At 47.1% G+C, this 17867-nt stretch overlaps 2 protein-coding genes across 14 annotated transcripts in view; both read right to left on the reverse strand.

Annotated features, from left to right (window-relative positions):
* F5 (coagulation factor V) overlaps positions 1-9357 on the reverse strand; it is a 76654-nt gene extending 67297 nt beyond the window's left edge. Inside the window, exons 1-2 of the mRNA XM_078441172.2 lie at positions 9080-9357; positions 4766-4857 (exon numbers count right to left, since the gene is read on the reverse strand). Of these exons, the coding sequence (XP_078297298.2) occupies positions 4766-4857; positions 9080-9237 (250 nt within the window). The 5' untranslated portion in view covers positions 9238-9357. The remainder of the gene's footprint in view (positions 1-4765; positions 4858-9079) is intronic.
* A 2030-nt stretch (positions 9358-11387) lies between these two features.
* The window catches only part of SELP (selectin P), a 39492-nt gene continuing 33012 nt past the window's right edge, over positions 11388-17867 (reverse strand). For 8 of the 13 annotated variants that reach the window (XM_060643459.3, XM_060643463.3, XM_060643462.3 and 5 more), the window contains 4 exons: positions 17177-17296; positions 14044-14074; positions 12722-12777; positions 11388-12060 (listed from right to left, as the gene is read on the reverse strand). In XM_060643459.3, coding sequence (XP_060499442.2) covers positions 12723-12777; positions 14044-14074; positions 17177-17296 — 206 coding nt within the window. In that variant the 3' untranslated portion in view covers positions 11388-12060; position 12722. The other 5 variants (XM_060643454.3, XM_078441173.2, XM_060643456.3 and 2 more) reach the window with 4 other exon arrangements.

Raw genomic sequence — 17867 nt, forward strand, 5'->3', positions numbered from 1 at the left:
TCTTGCCCAATAGTATGTAGCTAATTAGAGGCAGCTAACCTATCAGACTCTACATACTGAGCCTTTAACCACCTTTTAATAGTCCACCCCCATGCTATATGTATTCATTCACTCAAAACATATTCATTGAGTGCCCACACTGTCCTAGCTGTCAGCATTGTAATGGTGACTAAAATAGGCGCCTTCACAGAGCTTACAAAAAAGGTAGGAAAGCCAGATTTTAACAAATAGTCCCACCAACAATTGATGACAAACTATGGTAAGCATTATGAAAGCCAAGTACAGAACACCCTGAAGAGCATTTTACAGAGGGATTTCGTCCAATCTCGGATGCATGGAGGGGATCAGGGTTGGGAAATACTTCCTTGAGGAGGCGATGTTTTAACTGAAGTCAAAGTGGGATTAGCACGTGCAAAGGGTCCGCGGCACCAGAAAACTTGGCCTCTTTGGAGAACTGACAGATGGCCATGGCGAAGGTGAAGCTTAACAGGCAAGAGAAAGGAACAGAAAGTGAGGCTGAAGGCATAGTCAGAGGCCCTGTCAGGTAGGGCCTTCTGGGCCATTCAGAGTTTTCCTCTAAGAGTATCTGAAAGCCATTAGAGAGTTTTTAGCAGAAGTGAGACGTGGACCAGATTTGGGGTTTTAAATCTCTGGCTGCGTTGGTGGAGGATGAGCCGAGGAGAATCCAGAGTGGATGTTGAGAGAGCAGATAGAAGGCTCCAGGGGGGTGATGTCGGTGAGTTACCGTAAAGTTACAGTAGTGGAGGTGATAAGAACATGCTAGAGAGCTCTTAGGAGACCAGACTGCCAGGCCTCAATGGATGGGATATGGGTGGACGGTGAGGGGTCCAAGTTGCTGTGGATGGTCGGTGACACTCTGGCTGGGCAGCTGGGTGCAGGAAGGTGTCATTCTCTGAAAGGGAGGCCACTGTGGGAAGGTTTTGTTTGGTGGGCGTGGTAGGCAGAATGAAGGCCCTCCCTGAGGTGTCCCCATCTTAACTACTGGGACCTGAGAATACGCTACCTTATATGGCCGAAGGGGTTCTGCCCCTTGGGAATGATGAAGATAAGGATGTCGAAATGATAATGGATGTCGAAAGGATGTTTCAATGGATGTTGAAAGATAGGATGCCTACCTATTGGCAAAGAGAAAATGGGACTTCTGAGACAGAGGCCCTACCTTTCTCTGCTCCTATCTTTTTACCCACAGTTTTCTTTTTTTTTAAGTTCATTTATTTTTGAGAGAGAGACAGAGAGACAGAGAACGAGCAGAGGAGGGGCAGGATGTGAAGCGGGCTCTGCTCTGACAGCAGGGAGCCCAATGCGGGGCTCGGACCCATGAACCACGCGATCGTGACTGGAGCCAAACTTGGGAGCTTAACGGACTGAGCCACCCAGCTGCCCCAGGACCCAGTTTTCTTATTCCTTTCGCTGAGCTCCCGGTGCTAGGCTTTATGCTGATCATGTGCCTGAAGCTTTTTGTTTGTTTTTGTGTTAGCTCTGCACAGGGCCAGTGAGGTCACGTCGTTCAATCCTCGTTTTGGAGACAGTGACAAAGCCCAGGACATGGGGGCAGGGAGGGTGGCTTGCTCAAGGTCAGTCACTGGGTGGCACTGCTGGGGCGAGAACTCAAATCTCCGGACTCTTGAACCTTTCTCTCCCACCTCGCACAGAGCGGGTTCAGAAGCCCCCCTTTCCTGAAATGGTTCCAGTGTCTACACCATTTCTGACTCCTGACCACATCTGGCTCCACTGGCTGACCTCTGTCTTCTGGCTGCTGCCCTCCGTCCTAGCTGCCGACAGAAGCCCCCACTGGCTATTCCCACCCGCTGGGATGCCCCGGAGCCCACAAGAGGGCTATGGTGTCACAGCGTGCACCGGTTTCGTTGCCATGGGCGCCTCGCCCTGGCGATTTGTCTGTTGGCATCATGGGGCTGCAAATGCCCGGTGCCCAGGATAAGTCTTCTAAGTTATTTAACCTAATAAGACCTCTTGCTGCAGTGAGTGATGTGGAATGTTTATTTGCTTCCCTTTCGGTTTCTTCGGAATTAAGGCAAAACAAAGCGATGTGTTTGTAAGTGCACCCCAAATACCTTCCCGCACGTGGGCAAACACAGGCCTGGACGTTGTCTGAGCCGCCGTTCAGCTCCTCCGTCGGCCAGATGGCCCGAGACCCATCCCACCCTCTCCTCAGTGGCCGACAGTGAGGTGGGGGGAAGGAGCCGCCTATCTTGTGGTCCCAAGAAGGTAGCACAGCATGTACCAAATGGTTTTGGACTTGAAAACTATTAGCTGGCTCTGAAGCCAGCTAACCCAGCCTCCTGCTCTCAAGGTGAACAGCGCACTACAGAAAACAGGAAAGCCCGTCGTGGGGTTATTTTAAAGCCCCTTCAGGAGCAAACATTTCTTAATCCTCCTGGAAAAAATTCGGAGTCAAAACGAACCATTTTCAAGCCCCAGACAGGATTCCCGAAAATGAGACTGGCCCCTCCACCTGTCCGCGGGTCCTCAAACCTCGCTGGCCAGGCACCTTCAGACCTCTGGTCCTACAGCCTAGCCCCCACCCGCAATTCGAATGACTTCTGGGCTCACGCTGCAGAAGTGGCTCATGACTGGCTCCAGGTTCGGCTAGAATCGTACCCGCCAGATGGGTGGAGGAGGAAACAGGGAAAAGGTACCAATGACACAGGACCAGGCTGCGGGATGGGGCAGGTCACATAGTCAATGGTAGTGTTTAAACCCAGAGCTTCTCAGGCTTTTCCTTTACCCCAAATTTGCCCCACTCTATCAGCTACTGTAGAGATCCAGTGAATAAAATACTACCTTTGCCCTTCAGGGGTTCATCGTTAAGTGACGTGGGGAGTTCAGGAAGGAGCTCCTTTTAAAACGGGTGTTAAAATGCCTCAGAATTCACATAAAACAAATGCGTAATGAGAAATACAGGGGTGGACAGAGGGGTGATGTTGTAAGCGCACAGGGCTTACACATAAATTAATGATCAGGTCTACTTTTATTTTTAAGTTTGTTTATTTATTTAGTTTTAGATGGGGGAGGGGCAGAGAGAGAGGGAGAGAGAGAATCCTAAGCTCCACGCTGTCAGCACAAAACCCCACTCTGGGCTCGATCCCACGAACCGTGAGATCAAGACCTGAGCTCAAATCAAGAGTTGGACGCTTAAAGTACCGAGTCACCCAGGCGCCCTGATTAAGGTCTACCTCTAATTAATGAGGTTGAATCAGGAAATGTCCACAAAAGTTAATCATCTCAAAGGATTTTGATCATAGCACTCTCCTCTCCAAAACCTATCAATGACTCCTTCGTGGCTAAAAGAGAGTCTCCAGGCTGGCACTGGCCTTTCCATCACTCAGCATGGTGGCTTACACAGACCAGAGATTCAATTCAGTCACTTGGCAAAAGCCACACAAGGCAAGGCTCTAAACACCTGCCCAGTTCTTCTTCTCTCCAGGCCTAATGAATATGTTTCCCAGCTCATTTTCCCCTCACCCACCTACAATTAATTTTAATTAAATAGTTCTGAAGTATCTGTCGTACATACAAAGCGTGGAGCCAGAGCTATGAAAGTGAATAGACTCTGTGACAGAGGACGGGAGATCCTTGAGCTTTCTGCCCTCAACTACAAACTTAATTTTATTAGTAACCTTATCGTCTGTTGCCTCGCCAGCCCCCGTGAAGGTGGTATCTCATCTATCTCCAGCTAATTCGGCCCAAGCTTTGAATCCCCTCACTTCCTGTTTCTTCTGAATCTGGTTCCAGCAATTATTCTTCTCAGATATTGTTATCCTCCCCTTTTCCACTGGATGCTTCCCCTGAGCCCTTAGGTATTTTAAGACACTGTATTCTTGTTTGTAAAACTCCAAAACTGTTGATTTGTGACTGAAGGGTAGGCTCCAGCCAAGGGAAGACTGAAGGTAAAGGGCGGTCAGAGGAGGCAGGACAGAACGGTTTGCACGGAGAGACAGAAGGAGGAGTTTGGGAAAGTTGACCCTCTTCAGTTGGTTAGTGTGGGAGGTTGAGGGAATTATTGACCAGGGGGCCCGGCTGGAGGAAGTTCTCTCTTAACGGCCTCTATCATTCCTGCGGAATATCGTACCATATTCAAGATCCCAAAAACCCACTCAACCCACTTGCCTTGATTAAAGAAGAGAGGAGGGAAAAGGAGAGATTTCTCTTCGAAACTGACAGCTGTTGTACATCTCACACTATAAATAAAACAGGAGAAGAGATGGGAAAACCGATGCAAAAGAATCAGCCATATATGGTTCCTTTGAGTGAGTCTAGGGACCCAGACAGAGGCACCGGATTATTTGTTAAGGTTCATCCACACTCAAGGGTAAGAAAGACAAGGTAAGGTTCTGTCTTGTCCACTACCGCCTGCTTCAATGCCCAGCCCATAGTGGGTGCTCAACAGTAGTCTGTTCAATGCGTGAATAAACTTAAAAGTTCAAACACTTCAAAGTTTTGTCGAGCTTTTTGATCAATGTCAAAAACAGCCAGCTTCCTGGCCATGGCACCTCATGGGCAAGAAGGGCCCCCTGCCTTGAAATTCTCAAAAACATGAACCAGGGGCCCCACATTTTCTCTTTGCACTTGGACCCACACATTCTGTAGCCTGAACTGGTTAAAAACAACAAAAGCACGCATTTCTACAAAGATGGTCCTAAATAGATGGTTTACATATATATATGAATATCAAATTATTCGTAGAGGTTTATCTTCAAAATTAAATAGTATACTTCGGGCTTACCTGAAATTTTGGATCGTGGTTTTTCTTTCTGAAAATATGGTTCATACTCTCTGTAGACAATTTTCTGAAAGGAAGTTGCAAAAGGATTCGAACTAGAAATAAAATACAAAAATTAATTTGAAAGGCATATAAGACATCTATATCTCATCACAAGACAGATGGCTTTCTCGTGTCCTCAGATATGTGGTAGGAACACCAGTATTTCAATTGTGTTTCAGAAACCCAAGATTTTATAAACATGAATAATACGTGAAGTTAATAAAACAATTATTGATCCCTTTAAGAATATTCTGTTGAAATAACTGTTCTTTCCCAAATTGAGTCTGCCTTAACTAATGTACTCAAAATCCATTTTCTTTTTTTTTTCTTTTTTTGTTTAATCTTTATTCATTTTTGAGAGAGAGAGAGAGCACGGGAGGAACAGAGAGAGAGGGGGACACAGAACCCGAAGCAGGCCCCAGGCTCCGAGCTGTCAGCACAGAGCCCAATGCGAGGCTCGAACCCATGAACCACGAGATCACGACCTGAGTTGAAGTCAGATGCTCAACCGACTGAGCCACCCAGGCGCCCCAGAATCCATTTTCTAAAAAAGGACCTAAGATCATCGTGTGAACCCAAACGTTAGGCTTAGATTTTAAATGACTAAACCCACAACCAAATCCGATACGAATAAACACATGGGCAATTCTTTAACTGATGAATCAAATACATATGTAAATTACCTGAGGAACACGGCAAAAAACCACTGATTTGGTGGACCCTATTTCTAGCTGAGAAGTTGGAGATGGGCTAATGGAGTAAAAGCCCTGCGGATTCACCCTGGAAACCAAACAAACAAATGAAAAACCCACGTCTCAGAAAATGTTGAGTAACTTGTCCCGACGAGGATCAATGGAAAAGTGGCAGAGCCAAGACTCAAAGAGGTGAAACCCTTGTATTCATGGTAAAGTATCACAGAAGGGGAGTCAGGGAGAGCACTGAGCTTGCTTCTGGCCTTTTTTCCTTCTGCATCGCTAAAGCTGGGCGCAGCGTTCCTACTGCGCGGTCTTCCAGACGAAAGGAAACGGGAAGGTAGTTGGGGGAAATTTCTCAAAAATGTCTAAGCCCGTTGAACAAACTGGCTTTGTGAGGCTTCCTAATCCAGAGAGGGTGGCCCCCCCACCCCTAAAATCAGGGCATCACAGAATGGGATACTCACCACCTTTGCTGCAGTATCTATATAGTGCAGTAGTTAAGACAACACGTTGTGGGCTCAGTGTCTGGGGTTGAATCCCGTTTCTACCCCTTGTTAGCTGTCTAACCTTCAACAATGTATTTAATCCATTTGTGCCTCAGTTTCTACAAGTGTGAGATGAGAATAATAGTGAAATCTTCAAGGGGCTGTTACAAGTATTACGTAAACGGCTACCTGCAAAGGGCCTGGAGCCCGCGCGTTGTAAATATCCAATACGTGCTAACTAGTCATATTTTTAAGAGGTAATAAAAGTTGGTTTTTAGTCTCCATGTTTTCCTACCGAGCAGAAAAATCGTCAATTGCAGTAATTCTTAAACTTTTTAAAATGTGGGATACAAGAATTGTGTTAATGTTTGGGGGCAGAATTTAAGGAAGTATGAGTAAAGTATTTTGGAAATGAGTAGTTAGCTATTCAAGGTACTGGGTTCCCAGTCGCTGAAAGCGTTCAGTAGAAACTAGACAACCACTTGGGGGGTAGGATTGGTGCTTAGGGTTGGGGGGGAGTAGAAGGTCAAACATCGATGTTAAAAATGAACAAAATTACCTCTGAGAGTTCTTAGAACCCAAGAATCTTAAGATTCCATATGGTAGCTGTGTCCCTCATGTGGGAATCCATTTCTATTTATTTAATCTTTAGTACATTCGAAAACAACCCTCCCCTCCCCCACCCCCGATCTTGAAATACATGACCACGGATGATGGCATAAAAGCTTTACTAAGCAGAATCAGACTTTTGTGTGGGGTGTGTATTTTAATTTTTGTTCAATAAGGGCATACTTTCTACCATATTTCACTGTACATATTGTGTGTACATCCTGAGGTATATCTGTTTTGATTTCGAACTGAATTGCTATTCAAAAATAATCTAAGTAGAAAGCTGAAAATAATAGGATTTCCAACAACAGGCATGATGAATTTTTCATTTATGAGGATTCTCTAAAACTGATTTGATCATAATAAGAATCATATAAAGCTAGAACCCTAGAGGGGAAAAAAATATACGTTTTCGTTTTCAAGACCTGTTACCTACATACATGTAAGTGACTGAACAAGTTTCCTTAGGGAAATTTTCAAAAACATTTACTTCAGACTTCAAACAAGAATAATGGATATATGTCACCTCTCAAAGGCATTCTCCTGCTAATACTGGGTGAAGTAAGAGGGGAGATCTTTGCTTTGTGCTAAAATACACTTTGGCAAAGAATGGAATTGTCTAGACCCATCTCCTTAAAGTGAGTGCCATTCAGCTGCGGGTGCAGGCCACTTGAGCACAAGCTCTGAGTTTAAGCAGCCAGATGTACGGGTTAGATTTTTCACTAGAAAGTGCCAGAGAGAGAAATGACATGATCTGAGGTTCAAAGATATTGACAGTTGGCCTCGGTTATCATTCCACGGTTTGGGAGCAATGATTGGCACCAGGGTTATGACTCTTACGCGAATTCTGGAAACTCAACCACAGGGTGAGGGGATCGGATAACCAGTCATGGTGCCCTGTGGACTCACCATGTGACTCTGTGACTCAGGCTTTTGCCCTGTGTGGTTCTGCTTGTCATTTTCGGAGTCAACTACAGAAGGAAGAGCAAACTTCCAAGCACAAGCACGGGGTGCCCCCGCGAAGGCAGCAAAGCGTGTTACTGTCTGCCCACGAGCAACAGAGATTAATGTTGGGAAGCCTGTTATTTTCTTCGGGGTTTCTGGCAGTTTCCTAAGGCTATGGGTGCGATCTAGATAGATCATCGACCTGAAAGACAATATTTAGGGGCGCCTGGGTGGCTTGGTCGGTTAAGCGTCTGACTTCGGCTCAGGTCATGATCTCACGGTCCGTGAGTTCGAGCCCCACGTCTGGCTCTGTGCTGACGGCTCAGAGCCTGGAGCCTGCTTCCGATTCTGTGTCTCCCTCTCTCTCTGACCCTCCCCCGTTCATGCTCTGTCTCTCTCTGTCTCAAAAATAAATAAACGTTAAAAAAAAAATTTAAAAAAAATGAAAGACAATATTTAAAATAAATTTTTTGAGCAAGGATTTCTTCTTATTACAAGACCAAGATAGTATGTAGTACTCTCCAAAATAACCCAGTTACAAAGCAATTCTTTGAAGGATCTAATGCTATACGCTACAAGACTCTTGAAATATTACATTATTTTTTGGCAGATTGCTTTGGTTTTGTAATTGTAAAAGAGGAACATGTCTTTCACAATCATGTAAACTGTGATGTTAAGTTAAAAAAAAAACTTGAGTCACACTGAGAGGTTTACCATTAAAAAGTATAAAAATATAACTGGAAATAGTGAGTAGGTCCTATAATTTGTTTCATTGCTGGGAAGTCTTATTTTTTTAACCTTTCAATTAGGAAAAATAGTTTGCAATTCAAAGATAGAGTTTTATTATTTCAGCCACCTTTTCGTTACATATGTCTGTTAACAGGGACCCTTCCAAAATAGCCCGGGGTAGACTTTATCCCAGGGACTAAGAATGTGAATAAAACGAGCCACGTGAAGCGGAAGACAAGGTAAAGGAATAAACATGTTGCACATTTACGGACCGCTGATGGTCTGGAAGCCATTTGTAAGAACACAACAAAATTGTGGCAATTTGGCGACCGCGATTGGGCACTCTGCTTGTAACGAAGGCCAAAGCGTACATCTTTAGTTTTAGAAGAGGAAGCCATGTGGAGGACGAAGTAAACAATATGTAACTAGAGGTTCTAGAAAAACACGAGCCTTCCCAAATTCTGGCCTGGGACTTCGCAGGAAGGGCGAATGAGGTGCTTCTGCATCCATCACCGCACTAAACCCCCAATGAGCCGCTCTAACGAAACTGTATTCACCAACTCTTGAAAGCGGCACCTGTGTCTCCCATAACCTCGGAAGGACGCACACTGCATCGTGGAATACGCTGCCTCGCTAGAAGCAAAACTGGCAATTCCGTTTCCAAACTTAGCGATAAGGTTTTTTGCTTTTTTTGTTTTTCCCGCTCTGTTTTGCTGCGCACGCCCCGCGATTGCAAAGGAAGAGCTCCCTAGAAGAGGTAACTTGATGCTCCCCGGGGGGGGGGAGCCCACCGGCCACCACAGCCGCCTCACCTCGGGTCTGCGGGCTCGGGGCGGTAGTCCCAGCGGATGCCCTGCGCGGCCACGTAGAACTGCCTCAGCCGCGCCGCCTCGGCCCCCGGGCGCCCCCAGCCTGCGCAGCCGGCGCCCAGGACCACCAGGACCCAGAGGCGCGGGCAGCCCGGGGCCATGGCTGCTTCCCCGCTCCCGCTCCCGCGCGCCGCCGCCGCCGCCGCCGCCAGCCGGGGACCTGGGCCGCGCTCGCGTCCGCCGCCGGTCGCGCCCCGCGCAGCAGGCCGGCCCGCCGTCGCGGCTGCAATGCGCCCCGGGAGGCTGCGGGTGGCGGTGTCCTCCCGCCCTTCGGCCGGGGCGCCGAGGCCGCCGCGGCTTCCAGCCGTCTTCCCCTCCCAGCGCCCCTCCAGGCCAAAGGGGGTTGGCTGGGTCCCCGCCCGCGGGGACGGGAGGGAGGAGGCAGGGCGAGGGGTTGGTGAATGTTTTACCGCAGGTGGAGAGAAGGGCAGAAATGGAGGCCCTCGCGGGCGGGGCCCAGGGGTTAACGAGCCGCGGGCAAAAGCGGTCCGGCCCTTGCACCCGCTGAGCCCGCTCCCCCTCACCACCCACCGCGAAGACGTCCACACCTGCTACGCCCTCTGCAGTTCCCAGTGCGGCGTCACCCCACGCCCCTAGCCGCGTCGGTCTCTCGACCTGGGGGAAAGGGTGTTCTGCTGTGGTAGGGGCACAGGGACACCTTGCAATTGCAGGGGAGCAAGCGGGGGCCTGAGCCCAGGCACGGGGCCGGCGGGCCTGGACCACCGCACTGACTGCTGCCCGCGCCCGGCTCTGGCCGGAGGAGGGCCCGAGGCCACGGAGGCAGCACCGCAGAGGCAATCCGTAGAGCAGACCTCAGTCCCACTGCCCGCGCCGTGCTGGCTTGGGTCGGCGACGCAACCTCTTTAGAGCTCGGTTTTAACATCGGCCCGAGAGGGGGATGAGAGTCTTTCCCCCGATGCAATTGTTAGCAAGATAAAAGAACACTGTGAGGTGCCCGATTCGCCCGCGGCTGAGAGGAGCCCGCACACGCGTATTACTCCGATTGTGTTTTTCCCGCTGCAGGGGCCCCCCTGTGTCTCCCCGAGCACTGGGCTGTTTCACGGGGCCTTAAGATCTTATTTTGCCCTTGCTAGAAAATCGGAGGCTTAGGTTGTCCGAAGCATCACTATCGCTGTCCGAGGTTCCCCGAACCTGCGGGCCTCCAAGCTTCTGTCTCAACGGTTTGTCTCGGTAGATTGGATACCTTGTAATGGGGCACCTCGCACGAGGTGATGTCCCGTGACGTCGGGCCCCTCCAGGCTTCACTCTCCCTCCACGCAGGCTTCTTTCTGTCTGCTGCTTTGCCGATACTACTCTGCCAACTTACAATGCCCATCTCTTCGTCTTTGCTGCCCACTGGTTGAGTTCAAATCGAGTCCTACCTATCTCCCGGTAGGAGTATCTCCCGAGTCTCCTTCTGGACCCAAGTTGCCTTTCCCACTTTATGAGCTCCTACAGCAGTATTCAAACAAAACACTCGTATTGCTCGCCCTCTGTTACTTTGCCGGGATGTCTATCGTTTCCCCAATTAGGTGATCAGCTGTTAGAGCAGGAACAGGGCCTTACTCTTCTGTATCTGTGACAGCAGTGGTTTGAAAGCGGGTCCACCATCAGAATTCCCCAGAGGACCTTTTACAAATGGCAGATTCTGACTCTGGACACGGGCCGGTGGCCACCGTCCTGCCACACCCGGCCCAGTGATTGACCTAAGATAAGCAGTCAGAGATGCTGTCGACAGTATATGAGAAGCTTTTGAAGAGCAGCGAGTCCCTAAATCCCCCAAGGTTACCACTGAAGCTCTTGCAAAGTTACTGTAACCCTTTAGCTAGACGGTTTTGCCATTTTTATCTGCATATGCACCCACGTGTTGTTTGTTCTGCATGACACGTTTACTGCCTCACAGAGACGAGGCAACTGTACCGTTTGGCTATTTTTTGGCATCAGTTCCAGATAACTACTGTGTAACTTTCAACAACCTATGCATTAAACATGTGGTTTAATAAAGAACATCTGTTCTTTCTTACAGAACGTTCAGGTGATAAAGATTTTTTTTTTCTGCCTCTCTGATTTCCTGACTTCTTTTTCTTCTCTGATTTTGTGTGTTGGGGGTGGTGTGGTGTGGTATATATTTGCCGACCGAATGAAGGGTCAATCTACCATTGGGACAGCAGTAATTATGCATTACACTGATGTAAACAAAATGATGTACACAGACCTTCTTGAACAAAACGTCAAATAATAGAGCGTGGTATTTGGGAAGAATCCTTTTAATTGCACATTTGAATTTTGGTCTTGAGGTCCTTTTGGGCGGACTGACCGGTGGAGGGAAGGCGACACGTGCCTTCCTGTCTTGATTCTCGGTCTTCTGCACCCTCTGGTGCCAACCAGAGGCTTCTCGGAAGGCTTGCAGCCAGGGTGTGATAAGCTTCATGAAGGGCAAGCCCTGGAGACCCCAGAAGATCTTCTAGAAGTCCCCTCAAGTCACAGACACCACCCGCCTCCCGACAAAGTAGAGTATGCCTTCCTCCAAGCCAAAAATAGAGGCATTTTTTTATGTTTCCACAGTCTGGTCTTCTGGTAAGTCAGATGCTTCAGTCTCTGGCTAATGAGTCTTTCAAGAAAGGGACAGCTGGGCAAAAACCACAGACCACTGCAGGCATCCAGTCCTGGCTGCTGAGGCTTAAGGAAGAGGTGAAGCAGGAAGGGTGGGTGGAGAGTTCGGGCTTGTGGCACAATCCTTCTGCTGTCATCCAGGACTAATCTACAGGAAACTTCATGCCTTTTTTTTTTTTTTTTTTTTTTTACAAGTATTTCCAGAAAGCTGCAGCAAATATGCCACAGTTACAGCCCAGTCTGGCAGGAAGCCTGATGTTCAAAAATAGGATCCTATGGAGGTTGAGTGAGGTGACGAGGAGGACAGGTCTCTGAAAATGAGACGAAAGAAATTGAAATAATTACATGTGCCTTCAAAGCAAGCAAGCAAGCAAGCAAGCAAGCTAGCTAGCTAGCTCTTAGCATTTCTGTCCCTGAGGATCAACATAAGCTCTTTCTAGATTCTAGATAATCTGCCATTTAGGCTCCTTTCCTTAGGAAACCCAACTACTCATACTGAGCTTTGGGGGGCAGAGAAAGTAACCAATTATTTTTGTGTTCCAGCAGGTCACATAGGGGACCGGCTGCATGAAAGTTTGTAGAATGTTTCCAGGAGTGTGACTTGTGGTCATCAAGCAAGGCCGCGGTGTTTTTTTTCTTTGTTTGTTTCTTTGTTTTTAATATATGAAATTTAGGTCCGCAGTGTTGTTAATACCACCGAGCGGCCATTAATGGGAATGTCACACATCCTGAAAGAAGTTATGTCTTATTAGAGCATTTCTATCCCGGAGGAAATGGAAATCCTCGCATAAACTTACTTTCTATTGTCACTCTACTGACGTACCCTGTCCCCTGCTGCCAACGCAATTTCCTTCAAGGCTTAAAAATTTAATACATGCTTAAAAATGTAACTCCTGATTATATACTAAAAAGTCAAGTTTTAGTATTCTTTCTCTTTCCCCCACTTCAAAAATATCTTCACGGGTGACTTACCTTAAGGGCTTGGGTCAAATGCAGCATTTGTGAAAACTCCGTATGTTCCTAGGTGGCTAAAGGACAGAAACACAAAGATTTGCCATGTGGTGCTGGGGCCTTGATGACGGCACAGCACAGAGTTCCTGAGACACCATGCATGAACACCCGACCCCGGAATTCTGCTTTGAAACGCTAACAAAATTGGGGCTCCTGGGTGGCTCAGTTGGTTGAGTGTCTGACTTCAGCTCAGGTCATGATTTCACAGCTCGTGAGTTCGAGCCCCCTGTTGGGCTCTGGGCTGACGGCTCAGAGCCTGGAACCTGCTTCCCATTCTGTGTCTCCCTCTCTCTCTGCCCCTAACCCACTCGCGTTCTGTCTCTGTCTCTCTCAAAAATAAATAAGCATTAAAAAAAATGGTAACAAAATTAAATGCCTGCAATATTTTGGAGATGCCATTTAACAGCTCTGGGCAATTTGCGCGGCACGTACACCCCCGTTAAGTTATTGTTGAGCTGTAGGTACTGAGTACCCGCTATGCCTCTTCCTGGGGAGAAGAAATCCTTAGAAAATACCCAGGCTTGATATCTGATCATCTGGCAACAGTTATCAAAGCATGGTAGTACTTCCCCCTACGTTTGTTTGTTTGTTTGTTTTCATTTTCACAATGATCAAGAGTTCTACTGACATTTAGTGGGGGAAAGGGCCAGGGGCACTGGATAGCCTAATAGGCACACGACGCAAAAGATTTATCCTTCACTCCATACGGTTTTAGGATATCTACTCAATATTCCTGTAGGTGAATAACCTCTGAGTCTAGAACTTATCTTGCTTTAACTAGAATAGCGTATTTTTTGTGTCTTTTAAATTACAATTGCCATGTGAATTGAGAGAAGGTTATAACAGGTTTTCCAATCCTTTACCAGAGTCATTCATCATTAAAAAAAAAATCAGGTTGGTGCTGGCAATGCCTCTGAGGCTGTTTGAGTCACGAAAAACTGCTGGTCACTGACTGTTGGTCTTTACGGCTGTTGACCCAAAGGTGCAAGCCTCATCACATCCACTGGAGTAGTCCCTCGGCTTTAGCGTTTTATTTCTATCATGTATCACTTTCCCTTTCATTTCTCCTTTACTTTACGATGAGTAAATCACTGATTTTTTAAAAACACTGTGTGTAGTTAGGATATATTATCTGTGTATTTGAATTTAGAATTAGTAACGGGGATTTTGCAAAAGTTTTGTTGCAAAAGGGGGACATTATGTACAGTCATTCTGATATATCACAGTGAGTTAAAAAGTCAAACTAGAAAAATTTACTCAACCATGCAACATGTCTCTCTTACCTTTGAGGGTTCAAGGGGCTTTCTCCATCATCTGGAATAAGCAAGAAGACACAAATGATTGGTTTAAAGGAAAAAAAACCCTAGATGAACGAGAAAGGTCATCAGTGGTAAGAGTCATTGGGGAAAGTCTGTTACTGATTTTCACACAGGCTCATTATCAGGGGTGCATTGGGAACGAGCTGTGCATTGGGACCCGTGTGGGGCTGAATGAAAACATTTGACAGTATGTAATCCACACTCCACTCATGTTTCCTCTCTTGCTTTTCAGTGACAACCTCTTCTTTGTCCTCTGGTCCTTGCCGTCAGCCTCTCGGCTGTTTTTGGTTGCTGTTGACATTGAGATCGCTGGTTCTTGAAACCCATTTGTTTGGCACTTGAGGTCCCCTGCCATTGCAACCTGTGCCACACTCCCCCAGCCACTAGTTGGGAAGCTGATTGTGTAAACAAATCCATACCCACATAACAAAGGCTGTTTTCTTTCTCTGGTAACATGGGTGACCAGGGCCTCCTGCCTTAATCCAAACAATGGGCTCGCAGAGTGGAAACTTTAAATATGGCAGCCGGCCTGCCCATCGTCCCATGGAGAGATAAAAGGGGAAAGCATCTTATGGCTAAATAAATTTAGAAAACACTAAGCCAAATGAAGGGGAACAAGTATATTTATTACAGGGCACTATTGAGCCTTCAATGGGATAATGAATGTGCATTTTGAATTTGCAGGAGAGGAACAGAGTACGCAGCATTTTCCTATTATTTTGACCATAGAGTCCTATAAAGTTAAAATCACATTGCAACGGGTCAAGGAAAATCGCCCATCCTCACAAATGAATTTATTTATTTTTATTTTTAAAAGTTTATTTATTTTGAGAGAGAGAGAAAGAGAGAGAGAGAGAGAGCACTCACACAAACAGGGGAGGGGCAGAGAAAGAGGGAGACAAAGAATCCCAAGCAGACTCTACGCTGTCAGCGTAGGGCTTGATCTCATGACTGTAAGATCATGACCTGACCAACGGAGCTACCCAGGCGCCCCAGATTTATTTATTATTAAAGATATTGGAGGATGGGCGGCTGCCGGTCTCTCGTCATGGTCTGGAGGGTTCTTTGGCAACGTCTCAAATCTAAAGAAAGAACTGGGGGGGGGGGGGCGAAGGCAGGAATAATATGATTCCTACATGGTTACGGAGAATAGGTTCTAGGTCTTAGGAACTCTTGCTTCTGCCTTCTGGATTTGGTTAAAGAAACAGAAATGTCGCACAGACGGACTGGTGGCAGCTCTTTAAGCAGAGTGACGCTCTTTCTTTGTCTATCGTCCTACTCACCCATCCACAGGAGAGTATGTGCAGGAACTTTAGAACACCAGCCTCAATGTGATGGTGATTCTGTGAATGGAGAGAACTTACAAGTGCGGAACAAGAGGGTCTGCCCTAGAGCAGTTAATGATCAGAGCTGAAAGTCAGTTCCATGAGAGCTCCATCAGGTATGACAGCCACTCTCAGTCACCTGCATTTGAGCATTCCTGACCCCTCTGATGCCCCTTGTTACCTTCCATGAGAAATGAGGAAGAGCCCCATTAGTGTGTGAAGAGAGGTTTCTGAACTCATGACTGAGCATCCGGACCAGACAAAGAAAGAACGTTTTAATCCATAAGAGATGGTTCCCTTCTTTCATCCTAGGCCGAGCTCTTCTCTTTTCTTTTCTTTTCTTTTCTTTTCTTTTCTTTTCTTTTCTTTTCTTTTCTTTTCTTCTTTTCCTTTCCTTTCCTTTCCTTTCCTTTCCTTTCTTTTCTTTTCTTTTTAGTTTATTTATTTGGCAGGGGGGGAGCAGAGAGAGAGGAGAGAGAGAATCCCAAGCAGGCTCCGCATGGTCAGTGCAGAGCCTGATGTAGGGCTCGAACCCACGAACCATGAGATCATGACCTGAGCTGAAGGTGGACGCTTAACCAACTGGGCCACCCAGGCTCCCCTAGAGCTCCTATTTGATGAACAGTCTGATAAACACAGCCTCCCTCATAGAGCGTCTTCATCCATTGGGTCACTTCCCTGCCTCCATCCTGCGTCGGCCCCGCAAGTTTTCAGGAGAACGTACAGATCTCTCAGTGTGCCACCCCAGATCATGACTGAGCAGCTACCCTCCACGCCTCCGGCTCTATCTCTCGCTTCCTCCACAGCATTTTTGGTTCAGAGGCACCAAAATGCTGAACGTCGCGCTTGCCTGGCCACTTACCCCTTTCAGGTCTTTCCACACACCATTCTCTCTGCTGGAACTCTATTTCCATTTATTTCTGTTTAGGGAAATCCTTCTTATCCGTCCAACGTAGAGCTTAAAGGAGCCTTTGCAGACCTATCAGTTTGGTTGAGACACCTCTCTTTTGTGTTCCAGCCATATCCAGGGTGTGTTTTGGCCTCACACAGGTACTACTTCTGCATTAGCTTAGATTTCACTTATCCATCTCCCTACTGGGCTTGCACAGTCTTTAACATCATGGCCATTACCCTGGGTCCCACTACCGAGCACTGCTGGCCAATAAATGACTATTGCATGAAAGAAAGATGAGGAGGGGAGCATGGTCCTTTCCAGTTGGTCTTGGTGGTAACTAAGGTTACCTAGACCTGAGGCCTCCAAATGCCAATGGGCCAAGGGGCATCATCAGAATTTGGAGGGGAGGGCTTTTGAGAAATTCAGTTTTCCAGACCAATTTCCAGATCTCTCTTTATAAGGATCTGTATTTTTAAAAATTTTTAAAAATGTTTTTACTTATTTTTTTGAGACAGAGAGAGACAGAGCATGAGCCGGGGAGGGGCAGAGAGAGAGAGAGGGAGACACAGAATCCGAAGCAGGCTCCAGGCTCCGAGCCGTCAGCCCAGAGCCCAACGCGGGGGTCGAACTCATGGATGGTGAGATCATGACCCTAGCCGAAGTCAGACGCCCAACCGACTGAGCCACCCGGGCGCCCCTGTAATTTTTTTATAAAGGTGATTCTGATGCGAGGTCAGTTCCCAAGATAACTTCTCTTGGGCTTGTTTCCTTTGAACGCAAACATGTTTTCAAACATGAACTCCTGACGCTGTGGTTTCATGGCCCCTCCCCCGTGACACTAAAGAAAAAAAGAAGGAGAAGACTCTTTCCTATTTACCTTTTTGCCTGAAACGCTTTCTTAGGAGAGCCAGGAGGGTCCCACACGTCACCAAACCTATTGTAGAAGCCACTGCCCCGCCAAAGTAAGTCAGGGCTTCCTGGATAGTCAGCGGCCCTGCTGCAAAACAAACATACACGCAGGGCATGAGAAGCATGTTGTGCAGAAGACCATCACTCTTCCAGAAGGGCCCCGAGAAGGGCCTCGGAGCTGTGAGATCAAGTCCTGTGCTGACAGCCTGGCGCCAGACATCCGGAAGCCATAAGACTACTGCAGTAGAATGCTAACCGGGGCCCAGTTCTATTCCCAATGCTTCAACATCAAACGTAATTTCCAAGGGAGTCAGGTGAAGGGGCCCTAATAAAGTGGATGAAAGGATTACGGGGGGTGGGGGAGAGGGGCAAGTGGGTGATGGGCAGGGAGGAGGGCACTTGTTGGGATGAGCACTGGGTGTTCTATGGAAACCAATGTGACAATAAATTATACTAAAAAAATAAAAATAAAAATCTAAAAAAATGTGAATTAAATGATTAAAGAAGTAGAAACTTAAGCAAATAAAATAAACCATGGGTAATTTTTTTTCTTCGGCAATCAAAGACTTAGTTATGCAACAAAAGGTAGTCCTGACAAGCCGTAGAGAAAAAAGTGAAAAAGGAAAAGGAAGGTGGGTGAGATAAGCCTTATAAACAGA

Source organism: Panthera onca, chromosome F1 (assembly GCF_046562875.1).
Source record: "Panthera onca isolate mPanOnc1 chromosome F1, mPanOnc1 haplotype 2, whole genome shotgun sequence".
In the NCBI taxonomy this organism is placed as follows: domain Eukaryota; kingdom Metazoa; phylum Chordata; class Mammalia; order Carnivora; family Felidae; genus Panthera; species Panthera onca.